Below are 24,672 nucleotides of genomic sequence, written 5' to 3' on the forward strand. Positions count from 1 at the left end.
GCCCTGCAGGAAGCACTGCGCTCTGGGCTGGACCGTCCTCAGCCTCTTCACAGGCTTCTTTGCACCGTCCACTACGCTGATGCCCTATGTGACCAAGTTCCTACAGGAATCCAGCCCTAGCCAAGGTGCCTGGGATGGGAAGAGGGATGCCCAGGGCTGAGAAGGCCCTGCCAGTTAAAGGCCTCAGACACACCTGTGACCTCCATCCCTCTGGCTTTCTGCAGAGCTGGCCCGGAGCAGCCAGGAGCACCTCCAGCGTACAGTTAAATATGGAGGGCGCCAGCAGCTGCCGCCACCTGGGGAAATGCATGCTTTTCTGGTACTAGGGGTGGACAGATGGGCCTTTCAGGACTCTCCTGTAATGGGAGGGGGGGGTGGAGGCAGTGCCAACAGGGGAACAGGGGCCTTGGATTGCTGGAGACTAACCCTACAACTTGCCCGACAGAAAGGGCAAGCGGTTCGGTTTCTTCTAATTCACCTGCCTGGGGGTGTGGACTTCAGGACAAACGCACAGACGTTCACGGTGAGGGGGGCTCCCGAGGAGAGGCCACACGCCTGTGCTCTGGGACTCCTCCATCACCACGGCCTGTCCATGTGCCCAGGTGACAGGAGAAGTGCTGGAGGAGCTGTGTGGACAGATGGGCATCACAGACTCACAGGAAGTACAGGAATTTGCCCTCTTCCTCATCAAAGGGGAAGGTGAGCCCTGGGAAAGGGCCGCCTTCCCCGTCCAGCCAGCGTCTGCTCCCCAGGAGTGGAGATTCTGTACTGTGCTTATGCTGGCTCTGGTCCCCTGTGCAGGTGAGCTAGTTCGGCCACTGTCATCCCATGAGTACATCAACAACGTGATGACAGACCAGGATATGAGCCTGCACACACGGCGGCTTGGCTGGGAGACCCCGCTGCACTTTGATAACCCCACCTACATTGAAACCCACTATGGCCAGGTCAGCCTCCTGCCCAGAACCTCTGTGCAGGGCCACTAAGAGCAGGGAGTTCCTATCCAGGCAACGCTCTGTGGCAGCGGGAAGGGATAGTCTCTAAAAGCCACCCACTGCTGGGAGACTGTGACACCTTTCTCCCCCTCAGGTGCTACGGGACTACCTGCAAGGGAAGCTGATAGTTAGTGCCCAGGCAGAGGCTCAACTTGCCCGGCTGGCTGCCCTCCAACACCTCAACAGAGCCAGTTCAAGCCCCCCATCAGAGTGCGTGAACTCAACCCCTGTGGGCCCCTCCCCCAAACCCGAGGGCTCCTCCTACCACCTTCTGTCCTCCCTCAGGCCAAGGCCACTCCACTTAGCCTATCCTGGCCCCGAGGAGACTGGCCTAGAGTAGTAGATGCCTGTCTTCTCTGCCTTTCCCAACCTGCCTCTGAGCAAGGCCCTGGGTCCGTATCCATAGTAAATGCCAGCTATTTGGTGCCACGTGCCCACCCTGCACCCGGCGGTCCTCGGCCACAGGCCCTAATGACCCAGTCTGTGCATCCTAGGCAAGAGCTGCTGTCTTACATTCCCAAGCCACTGCAATGGCAAGTGAACACAGCCAACATGAAGAGCTTAGTGGGCCAGGAGCTGAGGCAGATGGAAGGATACAGCAAGCAGAAAGCACAGATAGGCTTTATTGGTAAGTCTGCGTCAAGGGCCTGCTGGCTAGGATGGGAAGGGGAGGAGATCTCTTTGCCTGGTCACCCTTCACTTTCCCTACGCGGGTCTCAGAGATCTGCAGCAGGACTCCTGCCCTGTCCCCACCCACAGAGGCTACGACGCAGCTGCCACTCTTTGGCTACACTGTGTACGTGGTGCTGAGAGTGAGTAAGCTGGTCCTTCCTGGACCAGTCCTCCTGGGGCTCAACCGCCAACACCTGGTCCTCATGGACCCGAGCTCTCAGGTAGGGCGCATTCCTGATCTTGTGAGGGCTGAACCCCTGGGTCATTCCTCTCACACCATTCACTGCTGCCCGCCTCCACCTCAGCACCAATCTGCTCTGTTTGCTGCTGCAGAAAGTCTGCCGCACCATTAGCCTAAAAGACCTGCAGCGGCTCCACCTGCTGAGCCCACTGGAGGAGGATGGGCCCCCTGGCCTGGAACTCAATTATGGCTCTGCTGACAACCCCCAGACCATCTGGTTGGAGCTGCCGCAGGTGAGCGGCAAGGGCCCAGGCCACTGGTCTCTGAGCAGTGAGGGCGGAGGTGGGGAGAACTGCACTGAGCCCTCTCTGCCCCGCAGGCCCAGGAGCTGCAGCACACCATTGTCTTCCTGCTGGAGGGCAGCATGTCCACACAGTGGCCAGGCCTCCTCTGACGAGAGTGGAGATAGGACCTCGCTGGGCAGTCTGCCTTGGTTTTCACTGCCTGGCCCTGCTCTCAAATGTCCTGCAGCACAACCCCAAATGCAAGTCAGAATGCAGGGGTTGTGACGTCACAGTGATGTCCACTGGGCGAGTAAGCAGACGCATTCCCTCAGAGGCGGACTGAACCAATAGTCGGGCTGTAGGGACCTGGCGTGGGCATCTGACGTCCAGCCTGGGGAAAAGCCCACTCAGGTCTGGAAGCGGCTTCTGCACAAATAAAACACGCAGAAAAGGCCTGTGTGTGTGAGCATGCGTCTCCACAAGGAGGGCTTTATTCGCTAACATCTCTATAGGGCCTGGCCTCCCTGAGCAGCAGAGAGCGGGGTGGGGGGTGGGGGGTGGGGTGGGGGGTGAGCATGGCCGCTGCGACATGGCCTAGAGGCTGGCTTCTCGAGGAAGAGGGGAGTGGAGGACTGGGCTTCACCCTGGCAGAGAACTTAAGTGCGAGACAAGAGGACCACTGTCCCCCCACCTCCTGTCCCCCCCCCCCTCCTTTCTTTGGCATCAGCCATACTGTCTGAACCTTCTAATCTGAGAATCTGGCCATGAAGGGCTGGGAGAAAGGACAATGGGGGTTTAAACAGGCAGGTGGGCTGACCTCTGACTTGATTTAGGTGTCTAGTGACACCTCCAAAGTGAGGTTTGGTCGGAGGAGGGAGGGCCCTGAGAAAGTTGGTGCCTCTGGCATGGGCCTGCCCACGGCAGAGTAGGGAAGATGCTGACCCTGGTCAGCCAGCGGCGGGTCATCTGGATGGGCCACAGAGGCCCTGCCAGTCAGCTTCACTCTCACAGCGGGCGCGGTCATGGAAAAACTGCTTGATGAGACTCTGGGCCTCTTCCTTCACTGCAGATTTGGGGAAGGGACACAGAAGGTAAGGGCCAGTTTCCTGGCAGCATCTCCTCCCTCTCCCACAGTGCCTTCTGGCCCTGGCCAAGTTGGTACTCACCACTGCTCCCAGGAGAGAGCGTCTGAGCCAGCAAGTGTGAGAGGTGGCGGGCAAAGCCTTTAAACAAGTCCTAGAAGGCGAAGGAAGAGGAAGAAGGCCTGGAGCCACCAAGGGCAGAGCAGGACCTGACAGGGCAGAAGCTGGTCGCGGTCAAGGCCTGCCCTGCCTTGTATCATTCAGGGGTGCACACTCCTGGCCACCCCCAACCCCACTGCACTGACCCGAGCACTCCAGGCCTACCTTGGATATAAACCTGCCCTCCTTGTAGAAGGGGGTCAGGTACCTGACCACGGTGTCTGCAGCCTCTTTCAGGGAGCTGGCAGGAGCAGAGAGCTGGCGGGGTTCACGAGGCACTTCATTCTCAGTGCTGCCATCGCTGGCCAGGGTGGAGGACTTGGTTGAGGGGCGGAGCCTCTTCTGAGCCCTCCCCTCTGAGTTCCCCTGGATAGGGCCACAGCATGTGGGGGTCACTTTTGGGTTCTTCACTGGCTCTACCTGCTCTTCTGGAAGGAGGCCTGCACCTTAGCACCAGGTGCCCTCCTCCAGCCTGTCCCACCTGCTGCTAGGTATGAGATTTTTTTCCTGAGCCCTTGACCCACTGCAGAACAGGCCCTGCCTCCCCACCAGCCTCCTTCCTCCCCTAGGCTCCCAGCCCTACAGTACCTGCTGGGCTCTGGGCCGCTTGCCTGCCTGGGTTTCCTTTAGAGTGCTAGGCTGATCTTCAGGGAAGCTCTGGTCTCTGAGTGAGCACGTGCTGGCCGGAGGGAAGAAGGCATCAGAGGGCCGGGTCTAAGAGTGGCTCTCAAGCCAGGCATCCCAGCAGGGCCCACCTGTGGAATGAGCTTCAAGCTTCGGATGGTGCCATAAAATCATGAGGACTCCCTGACTCCTTTCATACCTTGGCTCTTCCCTGGGACACTCAGTCTGAAACGTGGCTCCAGCTTTTCCTGCGCATGTCTCCTGCACCCCTGCGCAGGAGGGGCTGGCATCTTCTGACGCGGGGGAAGGCTGGCTTTCTGTTATTGGGTAGAGGAACCGAGTGATGCTCTGGGAATCCTTGAGGGCTGCTGCGGCTAAGAGCTGCTGTTTCTTGCTCCTGCCCTGGGAACAGCCTTTTGTCCTCTTCTCAGGCGAGGGCTCCCCACAATTAACAAGACTTCCCGCAGCCTCTTCTTGGCACCCAGGGCGGAGCTTGCTCTTCCGTTCATCGCACAGGTCCCAGCCCCAGCCTGGGGGCTCCGGCTCACCCCCCAGCACAGTCTCTGGGCTTTGCTTCTCGGGCTGAGACTTCCCCAACAGCTCTGTGGCTGTCTGGAAAGGGCAGGAGCCTTTGGGGAAGCCAGCTCCTACTCTCTTGGGTTTGAGCTGTGAGAAGGAGAAGGAAGTCACAAGGCTCAGAACCCCAGACCTCCTCAAGGACAGCTGTGGTGAGAGGTTCTCAGGAATGTGGGGAGGAAGGCTGAACAGGATATAACTGGGGGTCAGGCTGATGGGAGAAGAGGCCATGGTTGACGGCTATGGAGTAGGCAGAGCAGAGATGCTCCATGGCCTTTCTTGACATCTGGGTTGCGCAGGGCTGTGATCCCAGGAGAGGGTAAGTCTGTCCCACCTGAGGGCAATGGGGAAGGGAACCTTCCCTGACCCTAGGCTGGGAGTGGGCGCCTGGGTGCTGCTCACTGAGTGCACCTGACCCTAGGCTGGGAGTGGGCGCCTGGGTGCTGCTCACCGAGTACACATGTGAGGTCGGTGGGATGTCATAGTCATTGGGCTCCACGCGCTCAGCCACGGCACTGCAACTCTTGGTGCCTCCTTCCATGTCGTAGAGCTGCCCATCCTTGGAGGCTTTGTGGATCTCAGCCACCTAAAGAGGGACAGGCAAGGAAATCACAGCACTACAAGCTACTGCCTAGTCCGTCCCCAGATGCCCCAATTCTGCTGTGCCCAAGCGGGAAGTGAGTTCTCACTGGGATAGCCAGAGCACCTGCAGTTAGCCAAGGGCGAGCTTTCTGGTGTCAGTGGCTCAGGGCCAGCAGGCTGGCAGATGACCCCTGCCCCGTCCTGCCTGAAGCTCGTCAGCATGCCCGCCCCCGCCTGGCGTAGCCCTCAGCCCTACCTTCTTCAGAACACTGGCCTTGTACAGATTGACCATCTTGGCATTTCGGAATGTCTCGTGCTCCAGTTCCACAGCCTTGGCCTGCAGGTCAGCTCTGTGAGAAGGAACGAGAACAAGCCAACAGGCCCTGTGGTCTGGCTGCTTTCTCTCCAGGGACCATGGGCTAGCCTCAGGGTCCGGTGAGGATGGGCACAGAGCGTCTGATGAGGATTCACTAGGTGCCCTGTGGCTTACTGTCCGTCAATGCCCCCGGCAGTCTCTGGTGCACTCCCAGCAGGGCTACAAGGATTGGGGCCCATGGAACAGGATGGGCACAAGCTGTAGGGAGGCAGTCTCTGAAGGAATAAGCCTTGGTTCCCTACCCTGGTGACCTCAGGATACTCACCCATGAGTGGACCCCGCAGCCTGGTGATTACTGTTCAGAGCCTCCTCCAGAAGCCGCAGGCAGTGCTCACGGGCCTATGAGGAGTGGCATCTTGGTCACCCACCCTCAGGATCAGGGAGGGGCCCCGAGGGCCAGTGAAGAGCCGTCATTCTCTTACCTTTACTGTGAGCTTGGGGATCTTCCTGCTCGAAGCCTCTCTCAGGGGACAATCTTCATCTGAGAAAAGGGCAGGAGAAGCTTTCTTCCTGACCAGCTCTCTGGAACCCTCCAGCCCTCCCTGAGCCAGCCACTGGTCACACCCAGGCATAGCACTCACGCCCCTGGGAGTGTGTCTGTACCAACCTGGGGGTGTGAAGTCTTCTTTCTTGGGTTCTTTGCCCTGCAAGACAGACAGCATGAGGGACCATGAGACATCCTGTACCACTGCAGTGCCAGAGAAGGGACTGAGAGGTGATCAACAGGGAGCATCCCGGACCTTGCATGGACCACTGTATGCTGCTTATTTTTTTTAGGGAGGTGGTGCATTTGAGACAGGGTTTCACTATGTAGTCAGTCCCTGGCCTTAAACTCAGACCCACCTGCCTCTGCCTCCTATGTGCTAGGATTAAAGCTATGAGCCAAAATGCGGGCTTAGGGTTTTTTTGTTTGTTTGTTTTTGTGACAGGGTTTCTCTGTGTAGCCTTGGTTGTCCTGGACTTGCTTTGCAGACCAGGCTAGCCTCAAACTCGCAGAGATCCATCTACCTCTGCCTCCCCACTGCTGGGATTAAAGGCATGCGCCACTACCGCCTGGCTGGGTTTTGTTTTTGTGTTTTGTTAACTTGACAGAAATGAGTCAACTGGGAAGAGGGAACCTCAATCAAGGAATGCCTCTAGTAGACTGGCCTGTGGGGGCATGGTCTTGATCGATGTGGGAGGGGCTTCAGTTCTGCTTCCAGCTTCCCGCCCTGACTTCCCCTGATGCTGGACTGTGATGTGGAAATGTCAGCCAAGTAAACCCTTTCCTTCCCGTGCTGCGTTTGGTCATAGATGGTGTTTTGTCACAGCAATAGAAACCAAACTACTAGAGGCACTGAGCGCCCTGTCAAGGCCTCGGCCTCTTTACCTTGCGCAGGCTCATCTGTTTCTGATAGAGAAGATTCCATTCCCGCTTGCGGGCCTCATCTCTGCTCTCATCACCGCTGCCTTCAGAGCCTTCATCATACCTAGAGGACGGGCTGGTGTGAGCGGCAAAGGCCCTGGCTCTGCTCGTGCCCACTGATGCCACTTGATGGGACAGTGATGTTCCTGCCCGACACTGAAGCCCAGGCCCAGGCAGGGCATGTGCCGCACCACAGCGCTGTCCCAGCAGAACGACTGCGCATTTCCTATCCTCTCACCTGCTGAAGCCCCCGTAGCCCCTGCGGCCTCCCTCATACAGCTCAGGGTCGTAGCCGTTCCCCTGGGAGGGCCCAATGCAGGTCTTGCTCCAGCGGCTGCTGCACTCCAGGGCGTCAAGCTTCGTCCTTAGGGCTGCAGGACTCTGGCAGTGGTCACAGGCTTTGGCGCAGGCGGGTGGTGCATCCCCAAAGTACGTAGCAATGGCAGCATGGCGGCACCTAGAGCAGGCAGGGCCAGCGGGATGAGGGCCTGAGGCAGCCAGCGTTTGCTCACCCAGTCTCCAAACACGGACTGACTCACTACAGCACCACACCTGATGTTTCATAGCTTTCAAAAAACTTCTTAGGTTTATTTTATGTGTCTCCATAACCCCTAGTGCCCGAGAGGGTCGGGAGAGTGTCAGATCACTTGGAACTTGTTATGCATGGTTGTGAGCCACCATGGGGTGCTAAGAACTAACAGACCTAGGGTCCTCTGCAAAAACGGTGTGAGCTTCTACCCCTTGAGCCATCTCTCCAGTCCCTTCTATTCAGAGGGGCTTGTGAATCATCATCATCTGGTGCTGCCCATTGCAGAGGTGGGACCAGTGATATGAAGCAGGCTGGGATCCAGGATGTGACCCTCGTGCTGCTTGGTTACCTGTGCGCTCTAGGGCGCTGCTCCTCCCTCTACCCACAGTGGTGGAATGCCCTGGAGAGCTGAGGCCCTGGCACAGATACTGGCTCTGCCACCAAGGCTACCTTAGAAGTCCATGGCCCCTCTCTCCACTCATGCTGCTAGTGGGGCAGTAGCACAACGGAGCACGATGGCGGCCATGCCAGCCGCGAGCACTGACGAGATACTCTGCAGGGAACCCCCACTGTGGGAGAGCAAGGAAGAACAGGAGCAGGCCCGCCTATCTTCAGTACTCGGCTGTCTCCTTTTTCTTCCCAGTTATTTATTTAGGGACAGGGTCTCGCTACGTAGCTGAGCCTGGCCCAGAACTCACTGAGCACTCAATCTCCACAGACTTGGATGGCCTCAAAACTCAGAAATCTGCCTCTGCCTCCCATGTGCTGGAATTACATTTATGTACAACCATACCTAGCTATGTGTTTGTTTTTCCAGACAGGGCTTCTCTGTATAGCCCTGGCTGTCCTGGACTTGCTTTGTAAACCAGGCAGGCCTTGAATTCACAGAGATCCTAGTGTTTTGTTTTTTGTTTTTTAAATAAGGGTCTTACTATATAGTTCAGGGCGGCCTTGAACTCATAGGCTTCCTGCTTCAGATTCCTGGGCTCTGGGATTGAACACAGAGAACAACCAGTTCGCTCTTGTATCGTGATCTTTCCTTAGAGACCTCTCGCTCTGCTGGCCCCACCGTGAACTCTTCTGCCCTAGGCTGCGGGCTGCACCTGGCGCAGCTCCTGGAGCAGCGCTTCTCAACCTGCAGGTCTCGACCCCTTTGAGGTCAGCACAGCACGAGGAACTGCAGTAAAGGGTCGCAGCATTAGGAAGGCTGAGAAGCACTGTCCTAGAGAGACAGCCTTGTCACTGTGAAACCATTTAGCCAGGGAGAGACAGCGTCACTAGTGCTTCCCTCTCACCTTCTAATTCCAGATTTGCCCCTGGGGATAACCACTCTGCCCAAGCTGGTGACAGGCAGCAGCCTCTACCTGGAGCGGGAGGACCAGTCTCTTTCCTGATCCCCAGGCTGAGGCATGGGAGAGGCTACTGTCCTATCACAGTCCTTCCAGTCACTTCTATTGAAGAAATGTGGTGCGGGGTTGGGGAAGCAGGGAACAGACGCCAGAGGCTGAGCAGTTTGAGTGCCCAGATTTGAGACAGGACCAGCCAGCACTAATTGCTTCTAAACAGGCCTTAGTATGAGCTGCTTGGGGACCTGACCCCAGAGAGCAGGCTGCTGTAATGAAACCAAATTATAACACAACCTTCTAAAGAAGTTGGGTCCCGCCGGGCATGGTGGTGCACGCCTATAGTCCCAGCACTTGGGAGGCAGAGGCAGGTGGATCTCTATGAGTTCAAGGCCAGCCTGGTCTACAAGGTGAGTCCAGGACAGCCAAGACTACATAGAGAAACCCTTCCGCAAAAATAAATAAATAAATAAAATTAAAAAGAAAGAAAGAAAGAAAAAGAAAAGAAAGAAGGAAAAAGAGATGGTCCCTCTAGCAAAGGAAGAACAGTCCTAAAGCTGGACAGAAGCAGCAGACAATAGAGATAGCCACTGGGGGCGCTCTTGCAGCCTGCTCCCACTAACACTGAGTAGATATGACGAACGCTCTCCCAGCTCAAGAACACTGCCTGTACAGCGGTGGCCTGTCCTGTCGCTGAGAAGCTTTGGCATCTAGGGGCTGTGGCCATATGCTTGTCGACACTCCGTCTCCAAGCTCTGACTCACTGGGGCTTTGTGCTCATATTCAAAGGCTCCATTGACTGCAGGGCTGAGGTCAGTCCCCCCTCTGTAGCCTGGTCTGCAGGGTGGTAAGACAGCCGAGCCGAACGCTAATGGGCCTGGCCACTGGACAAGACGGTCAGGAGTGTGGAGACAGCTGAGCAGAATGAGACAAGCAGTGTCCTTTCTCTTGGGAGGGACACAAGGCCCCTCACCAAAACAAGCAGGCTACTTGTAAGGTATCTCGGCTCCTCACATTCCCCCAGATGCCTGTGGTGCAGAGCGGCAGGAGCATCATACCAGAGGGCTGCCTGGAAGCTTGCTGACTTGCTTGGGTGGTCCTGTAACTCCTCTGTTTTTCTTCCTGGGAGAGGCCAGAGGGAGCAGCCAGTGCGTGGCCCAAGAGACAGGCTGGGGTGGTCAGGGACACAAGCCAAAAAGGCCATCCAGAGGGTGTGATGGGGGACGCTCAGAGGGAGTTGCCCCACCCTCTTCCTCCAGCAACCTCAGCCTGAGCCCCCTGGGGTTATTTCCACAGGGAACCACAGCCAACCACTTCTGTCATTAGCCCAGCCCCAGCTCTCAGCCTGGAGCCTAGAGCCTGGCCTGCGGGGCGGGGCAGGCCGGAGGAGGGCAGAACAGGAGGAAGAGGAAGAGAGGGAGCAGGTTTGGGGTGATCTGGACCTCCCAGGCAGGGAAAGGCACTCACTGGGTGTGGAGTGGAGGAGGAGCTCAGGGGAGGGCTCGCTCTGGCTCCTCCTCACAATGGTAATTTGACACTGAGATCTCTAGGACGACCAACAACAAAAAAAGCTGAAGCTGGACAGCAGCTGGCTGTCAGCAGCCAAGAGCTTGCGCTAAGGTGTCTGAGTGAGAAACCCAGGAAAGTGGCAGCGCTGGTGAAGGAAGTCAAAGGTGGGGACCAACTGACTGAGAGGAGGAGGCACAGAAACGTTCTGCACTGGGGCACCTCTTCTTGGCTACCCAATATCTGATATCCCAGGTAAGTGACACTGGCTAGAGGTACCAGGGTGGGGAAAAGAAGGAAAAGCAGCTGGAGTTTCCTATCTCAAGGGTGAGGAGCCACACTTAGCATGGACTCTTTTGAGAGGGATGTCTTGGGGGTCACACTAGGCCACTCTCCTACAGGGCATTTAGTTGCCTCCTGTACACCTGAGCTCTCTTCCCTTGGGACTCCTGGGACAGTACTAGAGAAGGGGACTGTGTGACAAGGGGCTGGGGGCCTGCTGAGCTGGCACATCAACTTAAGCACTTTCTATTCAGTGGGCTTAAAATAGGGCCCACATGCCTGCTGAGCCTCCATTTCCCCCGAGGATTAGGGCTAAGTCCCCTTGTTTCTCAAGGAGGCTCAGGACAAGGTGTGCCCAGCCAGCTCACTGGGCCCTGGCCCCAGGCTCTAGCAGAACCCACAGAACTGCCCACCTGGGTGCTGGACAAAAGCAGCAGCTTCCATGTCTTTTGGAATTCTGACCTGCTCATTGCCGTGTGTTTTCAGCTCAGGATCACCCCAGGGGTGGGGGAAGTCTCTGCACCCACTTAGATTCACTCTTTGGCCACGATCTCTGAAAACTGAACCAGTGACATGCACATCTGATTCTAAACCCAGGGTCGGAGGGGAGATGGCGAACACACGGATGGGGCTGGGAAAGACCCCAGCCCTCTCCTCCATGCTACACCACTGTGATGGTGACCTGGGGACAGTTCTCTGGTTCATTCCTTGGGCAGGGCCTCACGAGGGGAGGCTGCTCCCCACTCCTGCCTCCTGTCCTCACACTGGGGTAAGACCATTCAGGGTTGGGGGCTAAGGGGAAGGCCGAGTGTCCTGGCCTCAGCAGAGGAAATGGCCTTTGGCTTGTGCGGGGCTGGAAAAGTAACTCCTGTGACACGTGTGCAGCACAGAGGGGACTGGACTGAAGCTGAGCCACAAGTGGAACAGCAGATGGGGTAGGTGAGGGAGGGGCATGGCAGTGAGCTGCTAGCCACAGGACCCCAGAGGCAGGAGGGTGCAGGCACCCATAAAACACAGGCTCCAGCAGTCCCTGAGCTAAGAGAGGAGCCCAGCCTCTACGGCTTGCTTAGTCTCTAATGGCCACCAGAGTAGGAAGCCCTCTCCCTGTTCTGGAAATCTTAGGGCCAGGGCAGCAGAGCCACTAAGACTTCAAGCACCCACTGTTGAGTTCAAACTGGAGTCCCAGCAGAGATGGAGTCGCTCAAACACCCAGCATGGGCCACAGGGGGCATCTCTGCCCTGCCCTCAGGCCTCTGGACCCCTCAGGGGGCATCTCTGCCCTGCCCTCAGGCCTCTGGACCCCTCAGGGGGCATCTCCGCCCTGCCGTCAGGCCTCTGGGCCCCTCAGGTCTTTCACATCAGTTATGCTTCATTCAAGATGCTTCCCAAACAATACACTGCAGGACAAAAGTGGCCAAGAGCCACCATGACAAAACAACAGGGTACTGCAAGCCATTAGTGACGCTGCTTATCAGGCACAGACACACTGCTTGCCCCCATGCACGTGAGGAGCTCGGGCTGGGCTATCAGGTTTACAAAGAGGAAGCAGAGAAGCTGTAGTACCAAGTTGCAGCTGTCTGGCCTTCAGGACAGCAGCTTACTCTACAGCAAGAACCTCCATACCACCTGCCACGCACAGAACACGAGCCAGTCCCTCCAGCTCAGCCAGTTTCTGCTCTGTTGTGCTAGCTCTCCCTGACCATGCCTGTACCCCAGCCAGGGGGCATCCTCAGAAGGCTCCATCTGCTGTGCAGGCAGTCTGGGCAACAAGTGGGCCTCGGTGGCAGCCAAGCCTGTCATGTCAGGACCGGGGGAAGCTACCACTTGTTCTACTGAACATGGCATAAAGAGAGAATATAGTTCGCCTGGGTCTTGGGCATAAAGTATGGTATAGAAAGAACTGGATGAACCTGGGATAGAAAGCCCAAGAAACACAATTACCAGTAGCCCTGCCTGGCTTCACACAAACCTAGTGGGGTATCCAGCTAATGCGGGCAACCCCAGAGCTCCCACTCCCCTTGACCACAGCGGGGAACCAGGTCCCCTGATAACCTCTGGTTATATTGGGCACCAGGCATCTGTTGCTCCGCTTTAAATAGCCCACTTGGGAAGACGCCTGGGGACCTGCTGGAATGTGCCTCTTCCCTCTTTGGAGAACAAGACCCCTTTGCTCCCCCCTCTGTCATGTGCTTATTCTGTTGGGTCAGAGCTTAAAATAACAAAATAGCAACTGCCGAGCAAAGAGGGCTCCTCTTCGGCTCGTTGAAGGCAGAGAGCCATACCCAACAGCCCCACTTCTGCTGGTAAACCAGATAAGACTTGGCAGGCAGCCCCAGGTCACATCCCAAGGCTGTCACAGGTAGCCAGGTCCCACCAGCTTCCAGTGGGCTGCCTATAAAAGGCCCAGGCACAGAGCTATGAGGCTGTCCACACTAGGTGGTCCACTCTGTTACAGAGAAGACCTCGGGTGCACTGGGCATGAGCCTGCAGCTCTCCAACTTCACAAGCCATACAGAGTGAGGGAGGAGTGGGGCAGGCACCAGCGAAGCTGCGAGTAAGCCTGATGGCTGGAACGTCTATAATGCATTGACTTCCCCACACAACAGGCCCAGCCCCAGCTTACTGCCTTCTCCCATGCTCCAGGAATGGACACTGTCAGACCTCTCAGCTAGACCTAGGACCCCAGCCCCCCACGCAGTGTCTCTTTCCTGCCCCTCCCTCCCTCTCTCTCTCCCCCCCACCTCTGTCTTTGGGTGTGGCACACAATCGAAAGAGCTCTCCTGACCACCAACCTCCTGCCTATTTCTGCTTTTAAGGAGTGTCCATTGGGCTCGTGAGGCAATGTGGGCACAGTGCCAGTCAGGCTGAACAAGCCAGACCACACAGAGGAAGAGGGAGGGTAAGAAACAAGAGCCCTGGTTCTGCCATACACACCACCTCTGTGGGGTGGAAACGGTGGTGTCCCAGGACAGGAGGGCGGATGATCACTGTCCTTTGCAAACACACTCCGATTGGCTAGAAGCAGTATATCCTTTGGCCTGACAGAAGAAATGGTCTTAGGTTCACATTATCAAGACACACAGATCTGTTCACATAGTGACAAGTAACTCATGCAGTTCTCAGAAAGCCTGCTGTGCCCCACTCTGGGGGTAGTGAACTGATAAAGTTGGTGTCCCAGTGCCACAAGCGGTGGTATTGATTGTGCTCAGCTCACGGGCATCCAAAGAGCTATGGCCTGATTCTTGCACACAGCCCACATAGGGGCCATGACTCAGGAGGACTTGGCTGTGGTGCCTTCAGTGGCAACTCAAAGCCAGGCTGGTCTCAGCTCCATCAAGAGCGAACGGAGCACTGGCTGCTGGGTCCATCCTTGACTTTCCTGGCCCGGTCAGGCACCGCCCTGAGAAAGTTCCTGCAGCCAGGCCCCTCCCTAAGACTTTGCATCTCCACAGCAGCACAGAGATAAAAAGAGCCTGTCCTTAGCACAGAGGGGGAGGGTTTGAGATAGTTCTATGAAGGGCAGATGATGTTAGAGAAGGTACTACAAGGGCCAGGATGTAGCTCTGTGGTTCAGTACTTGCGGAGCATAAGAAAGGCCCTGAATCCATTCCCCAGTGGCACAAAAATGAAAACAGAACAAAATGAACAAACTCAGGGAAGACACCGTGTACTTTAGATAGGAAATTCAAACGTTTGGCATCAGTGATCCAGCTCCTGAAGAGCGGCGAGGGGAAGAAGAGCGAGCAGCCACAGGCAGCCTGGCCTCTCACTCTCAGAGGCTGCACCACTGACAGGCAGAGAGCCCACATGCGGGATGACCGTATCACACGACCATGTGCCAGGCAGGAAGGCTGGGAATGACCAGTCAGACCACCACAGAGGGAACCACCTGTCCAGCTGAGACCAGGGCCAAGGTAGCAATCATCAAAGACACACGCCCCTGGTCACTTACTCCATCTCTCAGGAAAACTAGTTTGGATGCACTGGAACAAGCTGTCTCTGTTCCTTCTCACTCAGAGAGACAGACGGGGAGGCCCTGATGCTCAGTGGGTCCCGACATAGAAACTCGGCCTAGAGCTTTGTCAAGGCTCTGTCTGGGAGCCCTGGACGGTCACCACTCTGCAGACCAATGCCTTTTCTGGTTACAATAGAACAGGTCCGAGCCAAGGGGATTAGCTGAGCCAGTCTCAGAGCTCCTGCTCCCCTCTGAATAAATAAGAACCCCCAGGATGTACTGTGTATTTCTTCCTTCCATGACAGCAATGACTAAAGAAATTGGCCTGGTAGGAGACAGGGGCTCACATCCTTCAACTGACAACCCCTCTCTCGGTTTTTACCTACAGCTGATCCCAACTAGATCCCCAGGAACCTGCTCTTGGAGTCTGGTTCTCCTCCCACACAGAATCCTGAGGCCTGTCTTGTCAGCCTGAGGGCATCTAGGGGAGGCACCAAAATCCTGAACAAGCCAGAGTTGGGCCAGCCAAACCTGGTGTTGGTGTCTCAATACAATGAAATTTTAATAGTATAGCCATAACATCTGATGGTCAGAACCTTCACCAACTGCAGCCTTGCCTGGTAGCCCCTCAGAGGCTCTCCAGGTCACGTTTATCACAATATTTCCTTGCCCGGGACAGCTCCAGCCAAGTGTGAGCAGAGTTCTGACTCCCTGTCTCCCTCTGCCTGGGATCCGCCAATGGTGCAGGGCTGAGATGACAAACCTGTTCTGCAGGCTACAGTGGGAGAGGCTGGTCACTGGAGCTCCCTCCCAGCCTGTGAGCAGCTCAGCAGGAACTCTGTTGTTACAGAACACAGGCAACATGACAGCCACAAACTTTGTAGAGGAGATTCACTCTGTGGGGGAGAGGCTGCTGCTGAAGCTGCGAGGACTGCCCAAGGCTGAGCCCGTGGAGCTTGTGGCCTTCTCCATCATCGTTCTCTTCACAGGCAAGTGGGGCAGCTGTCTCTGACCCTTTAACCCTGTCCCCTCAGTGTCCCACGGGCTCTTCCCGATACCAGGGAAGAGCAAGCCAGGGTGCCAGCTGAAAGGCTGGTGAGCCTTCCTCAGCTAAGTAGGAAAAGCAGTGTCCTGGAGGAAGCTAAGGGATCTGCCACATCCTCTGCCATTGCCTGAGTAGCTAGGCAGTGCTGGGAACTGGATACCACCAGGCATCAACCATGAACTGGAAGGAGTCAGAGGAGACAACGGGAGACAGTGGGACCCTGTGGGTCTCTAGGGCCTTCTGACCACTACACCAGCCCCGCGGGGTGGGGATCCGTCTCCCCTGGCTTCTCAGCTCTGGGCCACTCTCTCCCTTTCAGCTACCGTCCTGCTGCTGCTGTTGATAGCCTGCAGCTGCTGCTGTGCTGACTGCTGCTCTGAGAGGAGAGACCGGAGGATCTCCGTGCGGCCCAGAGAATCCAGATGAAGGACAGCAGTGAGATGCTCAAAGAGAAGCTGGACAGGAGCCTTCCAGTGCTGTGACACAGGCTATCACCCAAAGATCACCTGGCCCCAGTTCTGGCTTTGCCCAGGTGACAGGATAGACATCCGGAGCCTTATCAAGGAAACAATGTTGCTCAACCTGCCTGGGACATCCTGCTTAGGAGGAGCCATTGTGTCACACTCAGAGAGCTACCTGGGTCTTCTGCTAAGCTGCTCCTTTTAGGGGCCCCGTAGTTTGATAGGGAACAGCTCATACTTGTGAGGAGTTCACCCTTGGGGCTCTGCTGACCTATGCCAAAGAGAAGTAAACCAATCAGGGACTTTGTGCAATTTACTAGACTCCAGCCTCCTGCCGAGGGGGAGGGAACGTGTCAGTGTTTTAGCTGAAATTTGTCTGCGTATTTCCAAGTAAAAGCTTTTTCAGTTATGTTTATGAGGTACGGTTGGGCTCTGTGCATCAAGAGGGCAGTGCCAGAATTCAAGGGGCATGGCCAATGACTGCTCTTTCTGGGCTACTGCTCTTCCTATGCCTGTGAAAGCTGGAAAAATCACAGGAAGAAATGACACACAGACACCAGGGCCATGGAACCAAGGTAGGGACACGTGCAACATTCCTATTTTACATCATCTGCTAAGTGCTGGCTTCCAGCGTCCACTCTGTTGAGTGATAGGTTGTTGCCCTAGAGCAGGCCCAGGAATGCCTCTCAACATTTCCTGCTGTCCTAACTTCCGTCTGGATACCTCACACTAGCAGCCTCAGGTCAGTGAACCCGATTTTCTGCAGTTGAAGAAAGGTAAGGGCTACTGTTGTCTATCACACTTGAACCCTGTGACCCTCTGTCCTGTCCCTGTACGCCCTCAGCTGACACTTGCCAGCTTTGTGACCCAGTCCTCTTAGCTAGGTTTCCCTGTGGTGAGATGATTAATGGTGGCACCTGCTTCCTGGGATATGCTGGGAGAACAGAGCAAGATGGCCCAAGTCTCACCCAGAGCCGGACATGCGTCACATGGCCCGAGTCTAACCCAGAGCCAGACATGTGTCACACGGCCTGAGTCTAACCCAGAGACGGACATGTGTCACATGCTCCGGAATTATGAAGTGTCATTATTTGCCCCTCTAAATGGGAGCTGACCCAGGGCACAATGGACCTGTTTAAATACATTTTATTTATTTATTTATTTTTAACTTATAGTACAGACAGTTGTGAGTTGCTATGTGGGTGCTGGGAATTGAATCCAGGCCCTTTGAAAGAGCAGACAGTGCTCTTAACCATTGAGCCATCACTCTAGCCCATAGAATGGTATCTTTTTTTTTTTTTTTAAAGGCGCCTCTAAACCACTTCCTTCCCTGCAGGGTACTTTCTTCCAGATATACAGCTACGAACCTAAACACGGGGTGGGGGACAGACAGAGTCTCCACAGGGGTCAACAGGGCCAGAACTGAGCTCCAATTACTCACCTTGTCACTCAAGTCTGCAGCACACACTCTGCTTTTGGGAGCAGAGCTTTGCCTGCCTTGCGGACAGGTCACAGTCAGCTGACACCTCTAGCTGACAATCCAGACCATACAGGCAGGGACAGGCCGACAGGAGATCTCACTGGCTGGCTGGACTATCTGGTACCCATAGACTTGCCTGACGGGTTTGGGTTCTTGAAGTCCCAGAAAGGGAGCAGAAAGAAAGAAAGAAAGAAAGAAAGAAAGAAAGAAAGAAAGAAAGAAAGAAAAGAAAGAAAGAAAGAAAGAAAGAAAGAAAGAAAGATCTAAGAATCCACCTATCCTGGGCCCCTAAAAATTGGGATTCAAGTTTAACATGCATTTAATCCCAGCACACAAAAACAGAGCAGGTGGACCAGAGCTACGTAAGACCCTTTCTCAAAAACAAAACAAACAAAAAACCCAACAACAACAGAATCTGAGTGATGATAATACAGACAGCTAACATTCAGAGACCTAGTTCACACTGAGTGTTAGCCTTATTTATTTATTTTTTGTGGTGGTTGTTGTTTGGAGACAAGGATTCTCTGTGTAGCCTTGGCTGTCCTGGACTCGCTTTGTAGACCAGGCTGGCCTTGAACTGCCAGAGATCCACCTGCCTCTGCCTCCTAGAGTGCTGGGATTACAAGTGTGTGCCACTGTGCCTGGCTCCAAGTGTTACCTTTAAGAATTTTTTATAGAGGGCTGAAAAGATGGCTCAGAGGTTAAGAGCACTGACTGAACTCATTGGTCCTGAGTTCAATTCCCAGCAACCACATGGTGACTTAAACCATCTATGTAATGTGATCAGGTTCCTTCTTTGGCCTGTAGGTATACATGAGGGCAGAGCACTGTATACATAATAATAAATAATTAAAAAAAAAAAGAATTTTTTTATGTTCTGGGAATGAAGCCCAGAAGACTGTGCGCACTAGGCAAGGGCTCTACCACTGAGCCACGGCCCAGGCTCTGGAGGTTGTCTTATGCTAGGCTCCAATTCATTGATGCCCTTACCTTAGCCTCTCAAGTGTGAGGATTATAGGTGATGTACCTAGTTTGTCTTGGGTTTTTCTTTTCTTTTTTGTTTTTGTTTCCAGACAGGGTTTCTCTGTATAGCGCTGGCTATCCTGGAACTCTGTAGACCAGGCTGGCCTCAAACTCAAGAATTTTTATGTACAATTGATGTTTTGCCTGCATGTGTGTCTGTGAGAGGGTGTTGGATCCCCTGGAACTGGAGTCACAGACAGTTGTGAGTTGCCGGGTGCTGGGTGCTGGGAACTGAACCCGGGTCCTCTGAGCGGCTGGTGCTTTTAACCACTGAGCCATCTCTCTAGCCCTTGTTTCTTTTTTAAACACGCTAAGTAGCCCTAGCCGGAACTCAAGATGCGGAATGCTTTGGCACCTAACTCACGGCTGGAGTGCTGGAATTTCAGGCATGCTCCACCATACCCTGCTCTTGTCTGAGCATTTCACTGCGGATAGGTTCATTCAACTATCTCCATGCTGTGATGCTGTCACTGTCCCCACTGACAGAAGGGGAAGGTCAGTCTGAGTGACAGTAGGTAATTTGTCCAGCCAGCTGAGAAGTGGCAAAGCCAGCCTGCCTGGCTCCAGAGCCCCTGCTCACCACACCTAGGAATCAAGGCCTCTGGGACACAAGACAGAAACTTCTGACTCCATTTTCTCCATTAACCAGCCCTACACCCCACACCCAGGCTCTGCCTCAGATTGCTTCTGGGAGTGGGTGGTAACCTAACCAATGCCAGGAGCAGGGAAGGACTGGAAACCCTCAACTCTTCACTCCCAGCCCTGCAGGCTGGAGGCCACTGCAAACACTTGGTTCAGGAACAGCAGCCCAGTTCCTTCTAGACTCTTCCGTAAGCAGGAGTCCATTAGCAACAGGAATAGGCTAAGACGGAGGCCCTTTCTTTGCTAGAAAAGACTCTGGTTCTTGGTCCAGCTGCGGACTAGTGGGGAACATGGGCAACCCTGGACATAGCACACGCCAGCCAGTTGGTTTGCACCTTCCTGCGCTGTGCTAGGACATCCTATGAGATAAGCAACAGCAGCTGCCCATCCCAGCTCACCTTCGCTGGGGAGGAGACAGAAGCTTTCCACTGTGGGAACAGAAATAGTCACTGCTGACCTGGGCTGTCAAAAGACAGCTGGTGACCACAGAAGCTGTGTGCAGCAGGCTGCATCAAACTGTCTATGCCACCTCAGTGCAGAGAGGCCACCACAGTGGTCTCACCAGCCTCTGCATGGCTCGCCCTCTCACATGGCCTCTACCCTACCAGCATCTGTCTTCACTCCTCAGAAGGGTGAGACCTGGGTGCCTCACTGCCTGTGCTTCTGCCTCATTACAAAACCAAGGCAAGAAACACAGCAGCAACACCTGACAGAGTACAGACAAGTTTTGTTAAATACTACTCTTTTTGGAGCAATTTGTGACAAAAATCATGACACAAATGAGCACTATAAATTATATACACAAATTAATTTTGTCATAGAGATGTTTTCCTCCGCTTTGGCCCTCTTCCATGCCATAGAATGCTGTCCCTAACTCAAGTCTTTTTTTTGCCAGCAGCATCCTCGAGTCTTCACAGTGACCGAGACAATGGATCTACATGTGTACAGTAGTTAGTTAAACTAGACAAGAGCAAGAGAGATGGCTCAGTGGTTAGAGCACCAATTGCTCTTCCAAGGACTTAGGTTCAATTCCCAGCACTACATGGCAGATCACAACTCAGCCTTTGTTTTAGGGAACCCAACATCTTTATAGATACACATGCAGGAAAGTGTGCACACATGCAGGAAAGTGTGCACATGCACACACACAAAATAAAAATATTTTTAAAAGATGTATTTATTTATTATGTATACAATGTTCTGCCTGCTATGTGCCTGCAGGCCAGAAGAGGACAACAGATCCCTATTATAGATGGTTGTAAGTTACCATGTGGTTGCTGGGACTTGAGTTCAGGACTTCTGGAAGACCAGCCAGTGCTCTTAACCTCTGAGCCATCTCTCCAGCCCAAAAGAAAAATATTTTAAGAAGCTAGACAAAGCAACTTTCCTATGAATGATATATTCTCTCTACATATCTGGGGTTTTTGATGTCTTGAGACAGGGTCTCACTATCTCTTGCTGGTTTGCCTGGCATTCACTATGTGTATCAGTCTGGCCTCAAAATCACAGACGACCACCTGTCTCTAACTCCTGAATTCTGGACTGTGCCACCATGACTAGCAGGGTTTTCTTTTATATTTTTAAAGATTTATTAGTTATATGTGTGAATGCTTGGTGCCTTCAGAGGCCAGCCCAATGTGCTGGGTGTCCTGAAACGAGAATTAGAGGCAGTTGTGGTCACCCGAGTGCTAGGCACTCAACCAGGGTCGTCTGAAAAGCAACAAGTGCTCCGAGCATCTGAACCATCTCTCCAGCCTATGCAACTCCAAGATGGGGACAGATAGGTGCGTGTATGCGTGCGTGCGTGCATGTTATCTCTCTGTGGATGGGCTGCTGACTACCTCTGCTTTAGCCTTTATCTTGTAGTTCTTGTTTTATTAGAGAAGGAGTGTGAACACACTTGCAAAAAACAAACAAAACCTGAGTGCAAAATGTCACCAGAGAGGGGCCAGCAAGATGGCTCAGTGGGTGGCACTTGCCACTACACCTGAGGACCTGAATTCAGTCCCTAAAACCCACAGGTTGGACATCCTATTTCCACAAGCTGTCCACTAACCTCTCCACACATGAGCCATGGTATAAACATACACAAAATGTGTAAGAATTTTTAATGTCATGACTTTTACAAAATGTGCCCAAAGTTTAGCTCTTTTTTTTTTTTAAAAAGATTTATTTATTATTTATACAGTGCTCTGCCTACATGTACACCTGCAGGCCAGAAGAGGGCATCAGATCACATTATAGATGGTTGTGAGCTACCATGTGGTTGCTGGGAATTGAACTCAGGACCTCTGGAAGAGCAGACAGTGCTCTTATCCTCTGAGCCATCTTGCCAGTCCCCAAGTTTAGCTCTTTGTACTTCTTTTGATGGGCTATGGAGTGATACCAGAGTGGCCAATAGGTATTAATAGGGACAACAGCTGTGTGTCTGCTCTGAGGTCCAGGGCCTGAGAGCTCAGTCTGTACAGCTGGCTCCAAAACTCAACTGGACCAGTTGCACAGCCTTACGCTGCTTAACCTCTATGTCTGCTCTCTATCTGTAAAATTGGGGTTGTGGATATCATCACTGCCTCATCTGTTTAATTCTGTAACCATGGAAACAAGCAAAAGTTCCATAAGCCCATTTGGGAGCAAACAACTGAGTCCTGATAAGAGCCTGACTTAACTGATGGGCACACAAGCACCAGGGTGTGCCAGAGACCAGCCTGCTGGCTGTGTGCATTTGGCAGGCCAGGAAGTCAGCAAGTGTTACACAAGGAAATGGAAAGAAACAGGTGAGCTGACAGTGAACAGCACATTCCTAAACTTGCTCATTACTGTCAGCCGCTCCAGGCTGTACCAGAAGAGTCATCCTGGGAGAATGAGGACAACAGATACCCTGGCATCCCAGGAACTGATATAAGAGGGCGCCTCCCAGAACCCTAACAGCAGGATTCACGAGCTGTGGACTAGAACGCAAGCCCTGCTGGAGGGAAAAGCCTGCCTCACCTTATGGTGGGATGCAAAGCCTGGCAGGCCTAAGCTTTAAGGAGTCAACAGTGGCTACTGTTTCAAGCAAGGCATGCATGGTTAATTCCCTCCTCCCAGCTCTTCTCTCTAACCCAAAGTAAGCAGCAGCCACACAAACAGCTGAGGCCACGCCTCCGACAGGGATAAGCACCCCACCCCCACCCAGAAACTAACGCAGTTAATCATTCGCCCAAACCACAGTAAGAAATGCCTTCCCGGCTAGGTTCTGAGAGGTCATCTAGATGGAGAACTAAGGCCCAGCTCACACAGGCGAGGTGGACAGGTGGCCTGGGCACACACCCAGTCTCTTTCCTCATCCTGGCCCAGTCTGACTTCCCTTCAGGACAACTCCTGCAACTGTGTCCTGAGTATCCCTGCAATGCCATCACAGAAGAGCAGAACACTGAGGAAGGGAATGAGGAAGGGAGTGGGAGTTGCCAGGCAACCAGTCTAGCCCACCTCTGTTTGCTCTGGTGGCGGCAACAAAGGTGTGGTCAGAGCTATCTGGCAATGCGCTGGGCTGCCAACAGTCATTTCTTTGAGTTGGGGCACAGCTGTGGCAGCCTCTCCCACCCAGGAACTCCAAGTGTGAGGCCTGAAGGACAACCCTGACCTGCCTTGCCTTCCTAAGACATAGGACTATTAGCAGAAGAACCAGGTAATGTCTTTCTTCTTCTCAGCTGGCTGCAGCCCTGACTCCAGCTGCACTTTTAGTTATGGCTTCCCGTTTTAGCTGTGTCCAAGGACACTGACTGCCTCAACTATACTTTGTTCCTGTCCACCGCCACCACTTTTTATTTTATTTTATTTTTTAAGATTTGTGTGTGTGTTCTTCCTTCATGTGTGTATGTACATACATGCATTCCTGGTACCCTCCAAGGCCCTGGAACTGACATTATAGACGATGGTGCTAGGAACTGAATGTAGGTCCTCTGCAAGAGCAGCCAGCGCTCCCACCTGTTGAGCCATCCCTCCAGCCCCACTACCTTTTTTTCCCTTTGAGACAGGGCTTTGCTGTTCCCAGTTGGCCTGGAATTCCTGGGCTCAAGCAGGAATTGAACATTCTGAGGAGACCTAAGCGCACCGTCCTCCCCAGCAGGACTCCTAGACCAATCTCTCAACTGCCTCCCAAACACCTCCCAACTGGGACACTAAGAACAGGGAGAGCTGCAGGGCACATTTTAGGTTCTACTAGGAAGGCCTCCAGGGTGGGAGAGACCAGAGTTGTTCAGGAGTAAACCTGAAAGAGACTCCGGAGGTGGCCCCCGAAGCTCTAAGCAGGAAATGCCATTTGTTGATACTAGAGACTTCGAATCCAAAACTCACCACCCTCAGTGTTGGCTAGCCAGATGTGTCCAGCTGTTCAATGCAACTGCACAGAGGTCCAGGGAAACATAGAGAGCACTGCCGGGGACAAGACCTTCAGAGCTCTCTGCACTCAGGGCCTCTGTCTCCTCTCTTCCAGATTTTCACGAGCCAAATGGTAATCCCAAAGACCTTCCAGAAGGATGACTTCCGGAATAACCCCTGGGACATGGGGGGCTTGATAGTGATTGGCTTATTCATCTCCATGGTCCTGATTTTCATCATATTTGCTATTGTGTTTACGGCTGTGGAGAAGACCGTGTGTGAAGAGGAGTGGCCTGACTCCCCAGGGCCTAGAAGGCAGCAGGGAAGGATGGGCTGACCTGCTCACCCCGCCAGCAGTGGGCTCTCCAGTCTTCCGGCTCAAGAAAAAACTCTACGGGAGTCACTGGCTCTGGCTTAGGGGTTGTCAGCCTTTCTGGCTCTTCCACCCTGCCAGCAGCTGGTGAGCACATGGAGAGGCTCTGCTGCCCTCAGCTGAGCGCATCGATGGCTAACAAGGTCCTCTAGTGCGTGCTCCTGCCCGTGCAGGAGTTTACAAGTCCTTGACGAGAAGGACACAAAATGTCAGACGAAGTAAAAATTCCCTGTCAAATCCACTATGGTGAGCTCATTTTCTACACAGACATGGTTCTCTGAATAGCTTCTCTAGCACACTTCACCAAGGCATGCAAAGCCTCCAGGGATCTGGCCCTGTAAGCACCACTGCTTGATGTATGCCCAACCCTAGGTTCACAACAGAACCTTCAGCTCCCAAACTGCTCTGTGGCTCCAGCCTGGAGGCTTTGTATATATTCTCCGTGACTAGAATACTTTATTTCGTACACGTCACACTCCGTGGCCCGAGTCACAGTGCTTCCTTGTCCTTCAGATCTCAGTCTAAACCCCCTTTTCAATTAAATCCCCCCGACTCTGACCCCAGAGACTGGGGCAGGGCAATTCTGTTACTCTCAAAGCAACACTGTAAGGGGCTGGGAGCTGGCTCAGCAGTTAAGAGCACCGGTAGCTCTGTACGAGACCTGGGTCCATCCCTAGCACCCAGTTCCAGGGGAACTGATGCCCTGGCACACATGTGGTTGGTACAATCATATATTAG

At 53.9% G+C, this 24,672-nt stretch overlaps 3 protein-coding genes and 1 long non-coding RNA gene across 9 annotated transcripts in view; 3 read left to right on the forward strand and 1 right to left on the reverse strand.

Annotated features, from left to right (window-relative positions):
* Positions 1-2,598, forward strand: part of MYO15B (myosin XVB) — a 45,849-nt gene extending 43,251 nt beyond the window's left edge. The window contains exons 54-63 of the mRNA XM_084747844.1: positions 10-125; positions 225-319; positions 446-523; positions 603-699; positions 802-947; positions 1,090-1,205; positions 1,490-1,623; positions 1,755-1,888; positions 2,001-2,141; positions 2,228-2,598. Coding sequence (XP_084603970.1) covers positions 10-125; positions 225-319; positions 446-523; positions 603-699; positions 802-947; positions 1,090-1,205; positions 1,490-1,623; positions 1,755-1,888; positions 2,001-2,141; positions 2,228-2,302 — 1,132 coding nt within the window. The 3' untranslated portion in view covers positions 2,303-2,598. The remainder of the gene's footprint in view (positions 1-9; positions 126-224; positions 320-445; positions 524-602; positions 700-801; positions 948-1,089; positions 1,206-1,489; positions 1,624-1,754; positions 1,889-2,000; positions 2,142-2,227) is intronic.
* RECQL5 (RecQ like helicase 5) overlaps positions 2,590-24,672 on the reverse strand; it is a 39,247-nt gene continuing 17,164 nt past the window's right edge. Inside the window, exons 9-20 of one of the 5 annotated variants that reach the window (XM_084747807.1) lie at positions 7,175-7,393; positions 6,901-7,000; positions 6,139-6,175; positions 5,954-6,012; positions 5,797-5,870; positions 5,412-5,505; positions 5,025-5,159; positions 4,197-4,663; positions 3,962-4,052; positions 3,539-3,739; positions 3,299-3,368; positions 2,590-3,195 (exon numbers count right to left, since the gene is read on the reverse strand). In XM_084747807.1, the coding sequence (XP_084603933.1) occupies positions 3,095-3,195; positions 3,299-3,368; positions 3,539-3,739; positions 3,962-4,052; positions 4,197-4,663; positions 5,025-5,159; positions 5,412-5,505; positions 5,797-5,870; positions 5,954-6,012; positions 6,139-6,175; positions 6,901-7,000; positions 7,175-7,393 (1,648 nt within the window). In that variant the 3' untranslated portion in view covers positions 2,590-3,094. Of the gene's footprint in view, positions 3,196-3,298; positions 3,369-3,538; positions 3,802-3,961; positions 4,053-4,196; positions 4,664-5,024; positions 5,160-5,411; positions 5,506-5,796; positions 5,871-5,953; positions 6,013-6,138; positions 6,176-6,900; positions 7,001-7,174; positions 7,394-24,672 lie in introns of those variants that run through there. The other 4 variants (XM_084747808.1, XR_014772767.1, XM_084747809.1 and 1 more) reach the window with 4 other exon arrangements.
* On the forward strand, positions 3,096-16,475 carry SMIM5 (small integral membrane protein 5). 2 transcript variants are annotated; one of them, XM_084747843.1, is made up of 4 exons: positions 3,096-3,223; positions 10,359-10,569; positions 15,402-15,540; positions 15,916-16,475. In XM_084747843.1, exons 3-4 carry the CDS (start codon positions 15,414-15,416, stop codon positions 16,020-16,022), a joined length of 234 nt encoding a protein of 77 aa, XP_084603969.1. In that variant the 5' UTR covers positions 3,096-3,223; positions 10,359-10,569; positions 15,402-15,413; the 3' UTR covers positions 16,023-16,475. The 2 variants fall into 2 exon arrangements, with proteins under 2 accessions (XP_084603969.1, XP_084603968.1); XM_084747842.1 differs by lacking the exon at positions 3,096-3,223 and having other exon boundaries at positions 9,889-10,569.
* Positions 21,984-24,175, forward strand: LOC311578119. The gene is made up of 2 exons (XR_014772769.1): positions 21,984-22,869; positions 23,677-24,175. It is a non-coding gene; the product is annotated as an uncharacterized lncRNA (long non-coding RNA).

Source organism: Acomys minous (assembly GCF_964271855.1).
Source record: "Acomys minous genome assembly, chromosome: 12".
NCBI lineage: Eukaryota > Metazoa > Chordata > Mammalia > Rodentia > Muridae > Acomys > Acomys minous.